Consider the following 12,075-nt stretch of genomic DNA (forward strand, 5'->3'; position numbering starts at 1 on the left):
CTCTGCAAATTTTAGCCACCTTGGCTTCCCTGGACACCCAGATCTAGTCCCTCAACTTGGGGAGACCACTAGGCTCCACCTGGGTTCCTCTCTGAGTTGCAGACTGAAAACTCTTTCCAGGCAGTAAGTCGTGCAATCATAGGGCTTATCTCATTTGCTTCCTTTCTCCTGGGGATCAATGTTCTACACTGCCTTTTACCCAATATGTGAAAACCACTCTTTCATATATTTTATGTGGTTTTCAGTTATTTAAAGTAGGAGGGTAAACTCAGTGCCTGTTACTCAGTCCTGGTTGTAAGAGGCAATCCTATCTGCATTTTCCATATACAGCCCACGCTCAAGTGCCTTTCAACAGGCAGCATGGAGAGACTGAGACATTCCGGGTCTAGACCTGTACCCTCTCTGGGTTTCAATTTCTGTATCATTGGCTATTACCACAATTAACAGTGCATGCCAAACCTCCTTGAATTTCAGCGGCTTATGACAATGAGCATGTTTTCTCATGACAGTGGGCTTTTGGGTCTGGAGGGTTTGGAAGCTCTGTTCGGCTGCAGCTATGCTGGGCTTGGCTGCAGGCTGCATACTGGGCTCAGGTCTGCTTGCTGCCCGTTCTGGGTGTGGACTGCAGGCACAGCAGTTAGTTACCCAGGGCGCGTTCTCAACGGGGTTCAATGCAGAGCAAGAGGCGAGCCCAACTACACAAGCGTGGTTCAAGTCTCAGCTAACATCCCATTGGCCAAAGCAAGTCACAAGGCCAAGACTAAAGGTGAGGGTAGGAAACAAGGCCATGGCTTTGGATGTATTATCCTATTACAGAGTGTATTACTTAGGGCTGCTGTAGCAAATTACCATAAATTGGGCAGCTTAAAACAAGAGAAATCTAACTGTATTCGTCAGCCAAAGGGATGCTGATGCAAAATACCAGAAATCGGTTGGTTTTTATAAAGGGTATTTATTTGGGGTAGAAACTTACAGTTACCAGGCCATAAAGTGTAAGTTACTTCCCTCACCAAATTCTGTTGCCACATGTTGGAACCGGATGGCTGCCGACGTCTGCCAAGGTTCAGGCTTCCTCTTAACGTTCCCATCTCCTAGCTTGTTCCCATCTCAGTTGCAGGCTGGGAAAAGTCTCATCTCTTTCCCAGGGCTCATTTCTCTCTGGGCTCAGCTACTCTGTTCTCCACACAAGGCCACCTGTATATTACCAGGTGAAAGGCTCATCTCTCTTCCTGGGGCCTCTGCTATGTCTATGGAGCTGTCTCTATTCCCCTGTGTTCTTCTCCTCTGTGCTTACTTCCTGGGTTCCAGGATCAAAACTCTCACCTTTTTTTTTTTTAAAGATTTATTTATTTATTTATTTTTATTTCTCTCCCTTTGCCCTCCCCCCCCAGGTTGTCTGCTCTCTGTGTCCATTCGTTGTGTGTTCTTCTGTGACCGCTTCTATCCTTAACAGCGGCACCGGGAATCTGTGTTTCTTTTTGTTGTGTCATCTTGCTGTGTCAGCTCTCCGTGTGTACGGCGCCATTCTTGGGCAGGCTGCTCTTTGTTTTGCACTGGGCGGCTCTCCTTACGGGGCACACTCTTTGCGCATGAGGCTCCCCTATGCGGGGGACACCCCTGCGTGGCAGGGCACTCTTTGAGTGCATCAGCACTGCGGATGGGCCAGCTCCACACGGGCCAAGGAGGCCCGGGGTTTGAATCACTGACCTCCCATGTGGTAGGCGGATGCCCTATCCATTGGGCCAAGTCCGCTTCCAAAACTCTAACTTCTCTGCCACATCCTACTGATGTGGCCCATCAAAGCCTTAAACATAATTTAATCAAGCAAAAGTGAAACCTCTTCCTCTTCCTCTTAGGGCTCCATGGTCCCAGTTTCTTCCAGTATCAGCTGTAGGCTGGGATAAGTTTCCCTCCTGGGGCTCATTTCTCTCTGGGCTCAGCTGTTCTGCTCTCTCTGCAAGGCCTGCTGTAGACTACCAAGCAAATGGCTTGTCCCTCTTGCCAGGACTTCTGCCCTGTCTAATGGAGCCTTCTCTCTTTCCTCACGTATCTGCTTCTCTGTGTATTTACTTCCCAGGGCTCCAGCATTAAAACTCCCAACTCTGTCCTCTGCCGTGTCTTTTCTCCATGTCCTACTGATGTGGCCCGATCAAAGCCTTAATCATAATTTAATCAAGTAAAAGTGAAATCCCTGAATCCAACACAATCTAATATGCCTGGAGGAACAGACCAGTTTACAAACAAAATCCTAAATCTATTTTTAGAATTCTTAAATAATAAAAAACTGGTACACTGTCCTTTAAGAATTCTGGGAGGTTAGAAATCCAAAACCAAGGTGTTGGCAGGACCGCGCTCCTCCTGAAGGCTCTAGGGAAGGACGTTTCTTTGTCTCTTCCTAACCGTGCTCCTTGCTGGCCATCGTTGGCACTCCTTGGCTTGTAGCTGCGTCGTCCAATTTCTGCCTCTGTCTTCTCGTGGCTGCCTCCCCTCCATGTGTCTGCATGTCCTTTCTTCTTCTTTTAAGGACACCAGTCATAGGGATTTTGGGCCATACTCCAGTATGACCTCATCTTAATCACTTATATCTGCAAAGACCCCATTTCCAAATAAGGTCATATTCTGAGGTTCTGGGTAGCCATGAATTTTGGAGAACATTATTTAACTCAGTATACAGGGGGCCTAGAATCAAGACTATTTAGTCTACCACAGTTTTTCTATCTGCTTTCTAAGATCCCTTTTTGCAAGATCTGAGCAAGATGCGTTCTACCCTGACCCCCACCCCCACTTCCTGGAAAGGGAATGGGAGAGCCAGTGGAATTCCTATAGACTGGGCTGGAGCCACTGCCAAGCAGCTTCCCAGAAAACATTTTGGAAAACTCCACATCTTGGCCTAGCATGAACTCAGATCTTTCTGTACCTCCGTGGCTACACTTAGCCCAGGTGGCTTGCTGGAGAGAGCCTTTTCAAAACGTTTCATCTATTTCTTCCATTGCAGAGGTCAATACGTTCTGGGGCAGATGCACTGAAGCTAACCATAAGCTTCACACCATATGGTTATGGGCATAACCATAAGCCCACACCAAAGGTCCAGCTTCCTTTGGGAGAGGACGTTTGGAGCAGGAGGTGCCCTTGGAAGTTGCTACACACACTTTGTATATGACCTTTTTAGCAGGACACCAGTGACCTGAGGTTCCATGGCTATATGTTTTCTCTCTCCTTCATTTCCTCTCCTGCCTTGGTGATTGGAGGCTGGTTCACACCCTGCTGGTGCCACATTACATGTCTGTCAATAAGGCCTTTGGATCCAGGAGATAACTTTTCAGCAGGAGATCTAAAGTCAGCAGACTGTACCCAGCTCTAGAGGGCCAAGGGCACTAAGGTGTGCCAGGAACCTTGCTACTATTTCATGAGGGGCCCTGGTGAATTCTATGCCATCTTTAAGACGTCCAAGTGTGTGTTTTGTGTGAGTATGTTTATGAGTGTGCTGTAGGTGTTCTGTTTGTGTGCTGTAAGCCCAGTTCTATAGACTTTACTGAGGACTCACTGTGTGCCATAGAACTATGAGGGCCAGGGCCTGGGGCTACAGCACTGAACCACTAACTGCAGCTTGCCCTGACGGGCTTGAGCACAGAGCCAGAGGGAAGTAGCAGGAGTGACACCTGTCTGAGAAGCAGGAGATCTGGGTCCTGACTCCACTGCTCATTAGTGGAAGGAATATTTATTGAGCACCGACTGTGCTGGGAACACAGAGATGAGCAAGCTAGACTGGTCCCTGCCTTATAGTCTGTTGGGGGGTGTTTTAGTTTCCTTCGGCTGCACAAGCAAAAACCGTGCAATGGCTTGCCTTAGACAATGGGAATTTAATGGCTCATGGTTTTGAGGCTAGGGAAAAGTCCAAATCAAGTCATCATCAAGGCAATGTTTTCTTCCAAAAGAGTGCTGGGGCTGCCGGTGATCTTTGGTCCTGGGCTCCTCTGTCACATGGCAATGCACGTGGCGGCCTCTCCTCTTCTGGGTTCTTTAGCTTCTTGCTTCCACTGACTTTCTCTCTCTGTCTGAATTTCATGCTGCATATAAATGACTCTAGTAATAGAATTAAGACACATCCTGATTGAATTAGGCCACACCTTGACTGTAGCAACCTCTTCCAAAAGTCCTGCTTACCATGGGCTCGCTCCCACAGGAACGGATTAAGTTTCAGAACACATTTTTCTGGGGCACGTAGCTCCAAACCACTAGAGTGGCTTGCAGATCATAAACACACAACAAATAGAGAAAAAGGGTAGGCCAGGTAGTGATGCAGAAAACAAAACAGGGGAGTGGGATAGAGAGTAACTTGGGGGTGGCTTTGGATGGGTGGTCAGGGGAAGGTCCCCTGAGGAGGGGTAGTTTGCCACTAACTTGCTGTCTAACAGCAAGCCTGGTCTTCCCTGTGCCTCAGTTTCCCAATTCTGTAAACTAGGGGTGTGGATTAGAGGAGCTCTGTGGGCCTGTCTAGCTCTGAAATGTAATGATTTTATCTTCTGCATGATCCTTTTGCCCTGTGTGAAGGCGGTGAGGGGAGGGCTTAGGGAAACCTATTATACTGCACTGTCTCTCTGCTCTCTCTCTCCAGGGTCAGGAGGCCCCGTATTTATAGGACAGAGATAACAGAAGTAGCAGACAAGCACTTTTCCTGTCAGTTCATTTTCAGGTGCCATTTGCTCCCACCCTTCACTGTCTGCGGCTGGGTTGGAAACTTACTGCCACTCGGGGCCCAGGCCTTCTCCAAGGTCTCCCCCAGGGCCCTCCGTGGGGCCTGGATCTCTGCGTCAGGGCCTGAGTGCCGGGAGGGCTCTCTGCAACAAGACCCCGGGGTAGGAGCTGGGGCGTTTCAGCCCCAGCCCTGTGGGATCCTAACGGTGGCTTGGAGACGGGTCTCAGGTGCCCCCGCTGCCCTCTCCCAGACTTTCCGCAGAGATGCCATTCCACGGGAGCCACCCGCTGTTCTCTGGGTGCTGCAATATGCCTTCCTGCCTGCAGCACGGAGGGTTCTCTGGAGGCACGGCTAACTCGGGAGCTGCACACCGGCCATCCAAGTCCACGAGGGCGACGGCAGAGGGTTTGTTCTGTGAGATCGAGGTTAGCCATCAAGACCTTGCCCTGACTTGGACTCCTGCCTGGCCTGCCACAGCCACTCCTGGGCACAGGCTAAAGGAGGGGCAGGCTGGGAGAGAGGGCTGATAAGGAACTGTTTATTAGCCCTCCTGCATTCCACCAGTGTGACCTTCCCCTACCACTACCTTATGCTGTCACTATTTCATAATGGCAAAGGTATATAATATCTATGTGGGACACCATATGGCACCACACCCCCTTTTTTTTTTCTCCAACTGAGTTGAGGACAAGAGTGAGCTGAACTCCTCGTCTTACACTCTGGCATTGCCCGGCCCTGCCGGCAGCGCCAACAGGCACAGGAAGGATGCCACCATCGGTTCAGGCCCCCGCTTCACTGATGGCCTCCAGGACACCATCCTTAAAGGAACACAAGTGGCTGATTGCTCCCAGACACCCACAAGTTGGGGCAGTGCTGGCTAGAGCTCAGGACCCCTGGTCTTTTTTTTTTTTTTTAGGAGGTGACCGGGATTGAGCCTGGGACCTTGTACATGGCAAGCAGGTGCTCAAGCACCGAGCTACACCTGCTCCCCACCTTGGTCCCTAGTCTAGAGCTCCTTCCCCATGCCCAGCCAGGTGAGAGAATGGGGGCCATGTGGTCAGGATGAGTGGGGTGCCTTTGGGCAAATTGCTGGGGCAGAGGGGCGCCTGGACTAGGGGATCACGTAATTCCTTGCCTCTCAAAACCTGACCCATGGACTGGCAGCATCGCCTGAGCACTTGTTAAGAAATGCAGAATCTTGGACCCCACCCCCGACTTCACTGGAGCAGAGTCTGTATTTTACTCAAAGCACTGGGCGATTCCATTTGTGTGCCCATTAAAGTGTGAGAAGAACTGGTAAGAGTGATATACAGTTAAACTGCTTGAAGTTTGGCTCAGGGAATTTCTGAAGATTCTTGGGTGGAGTATTGCACACAACGTTTAAAACAAACTGCAGAAATATGTTACCCCAATAAAAAATAAAAAAGCCATAGAACTGTGAAAAACAAAGGGTGAGCCCTAATGTAAACCATGGACTTTAGTTAAGTGATTATAATAATATTGGTTTATCAATTGAAACAAACATAGCGCACTAATATAGAATGTTAATAATACGGAAAACTGTGTGTGTAGGGGGGCATAGATGCCAATTCTGTACTTTCTGTAAACCTACAACTGCTCAAAAAAAAAAAAAAGTCTTAAAAAAAAGTGCCTGGGTCCTGGGGATGTCATTAAAGCTGCTTCTGAAATAAACAACCCTGGAGCATCCCAACTTCCAGGCATCTTTTAAATGAATAGTAAATGCCTGCCTGATTTGATTAAAAAAACCAAAACCCACAGAACAGCAAACTACAGTGGACAGAGAGTTTGAAGGGAAGGGCTTGGCCAGGGAACCCAGGAGGAAGCAGCTGCAGCCATTTGGGCGCGGCTGTGGGGACCGGGCAGGGGGTGGAAAGTGTGGGTGAGGCCAATTGATTTTGTTGAGGAGGCATGGGCAATTCTTGGTTGGCATGTGGAATGTGCGGGGTGGGGGGAGAAAGAGGTCTGGGACAATTAGAGCTCATTTTGTGTATAAGACCCCAGGCTGGCCTCCTGATTTAGATAAAGAAGGATGGTTCCTATTTTTTAATACATTCTGACTTGTCCTCATTGACTCTCAGAGCAGAAAGGAAGAATGCAGAGCTCACCAGAGCTCCTGAGGGTGCCGTGGTCCAGTTACTGCACTCAGGGTTCCCTGCGCTGGCTGCAGTTTGGAAGCCCCTGGAGAGCCTCTAAAAATCCTGATGCCCACAATGGGCCCCAGACCAACTAAATTAGAATCTCTGTGGGTGGGGCCAAATTGACTCCATGTGCAGCCACGCTGGAAACCCACTGCTTTCGTCTCTGTGTTCAAGAACTGGGGAGCAGAGGCCCTGGGGACCACCAGGCGTGTGGCTGCTGAGCAAGCCATGGGCTGGATGGTCCCTCTACACCTTTTACAGGCTGCCTGGACCAGGGCGAGTTAGGGCTGCGGGTGGCAGAGCCCGGAGGCAGAGCCACCTGCCATCCCGGGATTGTCACTGACCCCCAAAGCCCCTTGCACGCAGTGATGGTGATGGGGGAGCAGGGAGCGGGGACCAGGAAGATGCTGCGGAACAGGGCTCCAAGGCACAGCTCCTCACGCGCACAACCCCGACGCAAAAATAACAGGCGCCCTTTCTGGGTCATTCTTCGCTCCATGGATCCCAGGGAGCTGATGCAGCTGTCAGTCTGGGTGGGGATTCTGATCACCGTGGACACCCAGGACAGAGGGGACTGCTCCATGGAGACCAGAAAAACAGAACAGAAAAATCACATTTCATTGGGTGGGACCAGTTCTCATGACTGAGGCCAGCGTCCCCACCGACAATTCCTGGCCGGGGGACAGTTTGTGGGGGGCCTGTGTGGACATTATCTTGGGAGAGTTCACAGCCCAGGGCGGGGGGTTGGGGGTGGGATCTGCACTTGACCCCGGGTGGGAGGCTTGGGACTTGACTCGCCAAGGTCAGAGGGCAAAGCGGGCAGGGTGGCCCCGGGAGCTCCGTCTCTCCCCTCCCAGTTCAGTGTTCTCTCTGTTTCGCCGGGAGGTTCCCCACACGAGGGCCGCGAGCTGGCAGGGCTCTCAGAATGACGGGGAAGGGGCCGGAGAGGGTGGAGGGCTCGGAGGCTCCCTGGAAGAGCCCCTTCTGGCACCGGCTGGAGAAGACGGGATCTTGGGCCCGTGGGTCACACCGAGGCTCCTCTCCCCTTGGAAATAACTTCTCAGCTGGGGGTCTAAGGAAGATAAGAGAAACAAAACCAAACAACACTCTAGGAAAAGGTTAACCTCATTTTTTCAGATTTTAAAAACATCCTTGGCTGTTGGAAAGGCTGGTTTGACATGGAGAATGACTAACGCTCCTTAAGGGGGATGTATACCTGCCCACGCGGGCCGCGGGCAGGGATTTAAACCTTCGCAGCTCTTTCCTGAACCTTAAATCAAGAAGCGTCATCCTGGCCCTTGGTGGAGTCTAAAAGCCAGCGAGGGCTATGTTAAATCGCCCTCTCTGGACTCCTGCTTCCAGGCTAACAGTCAGATTTGCCTAACGAGGCTCCTGGAGAAGCGCAGGGCAGTGCTGCTAAATGAAGAGCTGGGGAGCCTGGGCCCGGGAGAAGGCAGTGTTTGCTTTGGCTGGGAAGGTGCCCGGGCCCCCGCCTGCGTGTTTGCCTGCCAGGGCGGCCCGATAAGCTGGCTGCTTATAAAGTGCTGCGTGGCGAGGGCCGGTGCCATCTGCCGCATGCCAGAGGCCCTGCCTGTGGGACCGCGGGCCCCGACCTGACAGCAGAGGGTGCCCTCGTCCCCTCGGCTGCCTTCGTCACCCTGCGGTCTTTAAGACACCAGGCCTTTAGAAGAACTTGTGTTTGTTCTGACCAATTACTTCCAGGCTGCTGTTGGTTCGGCAGCAGCTGGGGGCTGGCGGCCTCCCCTTGGGCTGCAGGTCCCCTTCCCTGAGGCCAAAATGCAGATTCCTGACTGGGGGGGGGCGTCTTGGTAGCTGCAGCTTTGCAAGACAGCTTGGCCCTTCAGAGAGCGCGGCAGAAGACCCAGCCTAGCCTGGCTTTGCCTTGGGCTTGAACTTGGGCAAGTTGCTCTACCTGCGTGCCTCTGTTTCTCCTCCTGTCAAAGGGGGATCATAATCTTGGCTCTGTCCACCTTACAGGAGTGCTGAGCGCATCAGATGAGATTTTTAAAAACGTGTAAATGGTGATATGCTGTGCACACTTTAATAGCCGAGCCCTCCCTCCGCCCCGGCGTGGGCAGCGGCAGCAGGGAGACACCGCTCTGCCGCAGGCCTTGCCGTTAGGCCTCTCCTCTCTGAGAGGTTGCGTGAGGACATCTCTGTTATGTGTACACAAGCTGAGTAAACATCACTTTAGAATACCGATTGCTTGGAGGCTCCTCGAGAGGACGGATGAATTTGTCACAGAAGGCTGACCCTCCACTTAGGCCCTGGACTGTCCCTCTCACTTCCTCAAGGAATTTTCTCTTGGTTCTGGCCTCTTGCCCACCCATCAGATGCCCTCTTTCCACTGGACCGTTCCCTTCAGTAGATAAGCGTGTCCTAGAAGCACCCGTTGAAAACAATGCCCTCGCCCTGCCCCGGCTCCCTACTCCCCTGTCGCTCGGGCTCCATTTCTCTGCTCTTCTTCCCATCCCGGCTAAACTCCTGGAGGACTCGCCTCTGCTCGCGGCCTCCGCTTCTTCCCCTCCCACGCTTTCCTCAAGGGCTCCCGCAGCTTCGTTCCCCCTCCCGCCCCTGACACAGCGCCATCCAGAGCCAGCCTGAAGGCGAAGCGGCCTGCAGGCAGCGCTCTGTCCCTGCTGACTCGGCCTGCTGCCCGCAGCACCGGCTCTACCCGCCCGCCACGCCTGGAGCTCCTTCTCCAGACCTGCCGAGCCGCGCTCGTGCACCTGCCCCGGCTGCCCCTTCTCAGGGTCTGGCTGGATCTTCTGCCTGCACAGGTTGGAGGGCTTGGGGATCTGTTCTCAGCAATCACAACACCTCTATCTGGACTGTTCCAAGGACATTTTGCCCAGTCCCACGGCTTTAAACATCATCCAGACATGATGTTATTTTTCTAGCCCAAACCTCTGCCCGGGGCTCGGATGCTCAGCTCTGTGTGCAGTTACCGGCTCAGCATCTCCGCATGGAGGACAAATGGGCAAGGGCCAACCAGAACTCTGGATCCCTGCAGCTCCAAAATCTGCTCCTCCCTGCCTTTCTTACTTCACTAAATGGCATCCCGACAGATGGCAGAGCCACCCGACTCTCCTCTCTCCCTCGCACCTCGTGTCTGATCTAGTGGAAGTCCAGGCCCCCCTGAACCCTGCCTGACCTTCGTGCAGCCTCATAACTGTTCTGCTCTTGGCCCCTAAACTCTGTCCTCTCCCCGCAGCAGAATGAGCTGCGATTCCTCAGTGGGTTCCCGCTACCCCCGGAATCACATAGGCTTCCACGTGTCAAACAGGGACCCTGGGTGGTAGGACGCAGCAGGGTCAGCCCACACTGGGATGACACCCTATCCCGGGGCTTCCCGTGCCCCAGGCATCACGGCAAACCCCCTGAAGGTTTAGAGGGCCGGCAGTGGGCGCAGGGGCGGCGCATCCCAGCTGGCGGGCGGCCTTGCCTTGCACTCCTGCCCCTCGCCGGGAGGCCGGCCTGCTCACTGCGCTGTCTTCCCCGAGGCCAGCAACGTCGGCCCCACTGACAGGGCCTTCCCGAGGGCTGCGCAGCCCCAGCGCCGCCCCCCGCTTGCCGTGACGCCGGGCGCCTCGCCTCGCCTTCTCTCATCCTCAGTTTCCCTGTGGGGTGGGGACTGGGTTTATGATCCCGATGGCCCCCGCACAGACAGTCAGTGGACAGACACTGGTTTGCTGGGGGCCCTCCGCGTGCCAGGCCCCGGGCTCGGCGCTGGGGCTCTTCCAGTGAGCGACACTGAGTCAAGCCCTGGAGAAACGGCGCAGGAACGGACACCAACAAACAAATAAGACACCTGAGGTGCTGGGAAGTTCGCCAGAGTCGCCAAAATAGGTCATGTCGTGGCAGCCCCTGGGAAGGCTGCGCTTTTAGCTGATGGGGTTGGGGAGGCCTCTGTGGAAACGAGATTTAAACCGAGAGCTGGAAGGTGAGACCAGAGTGGCCGGGCGACATTCTGGGCACAAGCTTCCCAAGCAGTAGGGACAGGAAGTGAAAAGCCCTGGAAGCCGAGGGCTTTCCTTGGTCTCAGACTGAGACAGCCAGAATGGCAGTGGTGCAGCAGCAAAGCCTGACAGAGGGAGCCGGCAGAGCTCGGTGGTTGAGCATCAGCTTCCCACATACAAGGCCCAGGGTTCAATTCCCAGCTCTGGTACCCCCTCCCCCCCAAAAAAGAGAGAAAGAATTCTGAGGAGCAGATGTAGCTCAACCACTGAGCTACGCCGGTTCCCCTCTATCAGTCTTTGACTACTGAGAAGAGAACTAAGACTAAAAGCAGGGCTGAGGTAAGGGGCCCTGTGGGTATCTAAGGACATGAAAGGCAGGAGAAGAGAGAACCTGCCTGCAGCAGACGGGTGGCTGTCAAGAGGAGGGGGGCCAGGTCCATGACAAAGCCCAGGAAGGTCCTTCTTTTCTTCCTGTTTTCTGACTTAAAATGTGTTTGGGTTCAAGTGGTGTTTATGTCCACAGTTCATCGGCAAGAGCCACACGCAGATGGGGGAGCGAGCTTCACAGCCAGAGTCAACAAGTTACCAAACCCTCACGCAGCCCCTTCCGCTTTGGAGAGGGCTGTGCCCGGGAGGGGGCCGCCTTGGGGGACAGAGAACAAGAGGAGCTGAGGAGCTGGCAGAGGGAGAGCACGCTGTGCCAGGTGGGCTAGGAGCCTTTGGCCAGTCACCGCCTTGACCCTGGGGTGGCTTCCACGGGAGGAAGCAGAGGCTGGGCACTTGAGAAGTGGCCGGAAGGCCAGCCCTGTGGTTTTGGGGACATGGAGGAAGCTCCCTACTTCCTTCTTATCTCAGTGCTTGCTCCAGCCTCCTCCCCTCCTGCCTTCCGTCAAGTGCCCGGTGAGTGACCTGGGGCCCTGGAGCGAGAGCTGCACTTACGTTTCTTCTGCAGAATGTTCTGTCTGGCCTTGATGAATGCCAGGATGTCGGAGTCCGTCTGGCTGTCCCCGGTGAGAGGGATGGATGACGTTGGTCTCTCGGGGATGCTGGGGGGTAACCACGCGTCACACTTTACTACTAGACCTTCTGTTTGGGCTCGGTGCTCACCTTTCCAGGGTGCCACTGCTGATGGCTCCGGCTCGCACTGGATGGCTGCCCCCTTAGCCTCGCTCACCCTCTCTGCGCAGCGGCCAGCGCATTCGTTTCACAATGCCAATCAGGTCATCACCCCCCGCTTAAC

General features: G+C 53.7%; 1 protein-coding gene across 1 annotated transcript in view; it reads right to left on the reverse strand.

Annotated features, from left to right (window-relative positions):
- Window positions 1-934: 934 nt before the first annotated feature.
- KIF6 (kinesin family member 6) overlaps window positions 935-12,075 on the reverse strand; it is a 484,487-nt gene continuing 473,346 nt past the window's right edge. Inside the window, exons 21-22 of the mRNA XM_058306677.1 lie at window positions 11,775-11,881; window positions 935-7,927 (exon numbers count right to left, since the gene is read on the reverse strand). Coding sequence (XP_058162660.1) covers window positions 7,776-7,927; window positions 11,775-11,881 — 259 coding nt within the window. The 3' untranslated portion in view covers window positions 935-7,775. The remainder of the gene's footprint in view (window positions 7,928-11,774; window positions 11,882-12,075) is intronic.

Source organism: Dasypus novemcinctus, chromosome 11, assembly GCF_030445035.2.
Source record: "Dasypus novemcinctus isolate mDasNov1 chromosome 11, mDasNov1.1.hap2, whole genome shotgun sequence".
In the NCBI taxonomy this organism is placed as follows: domain Eukaryota; kingdom Metazoa; phylum Chordata; class Mammalia; order Cingulata; family Dasypodidae; genus Dasypus; species Dasypus novemcinctus.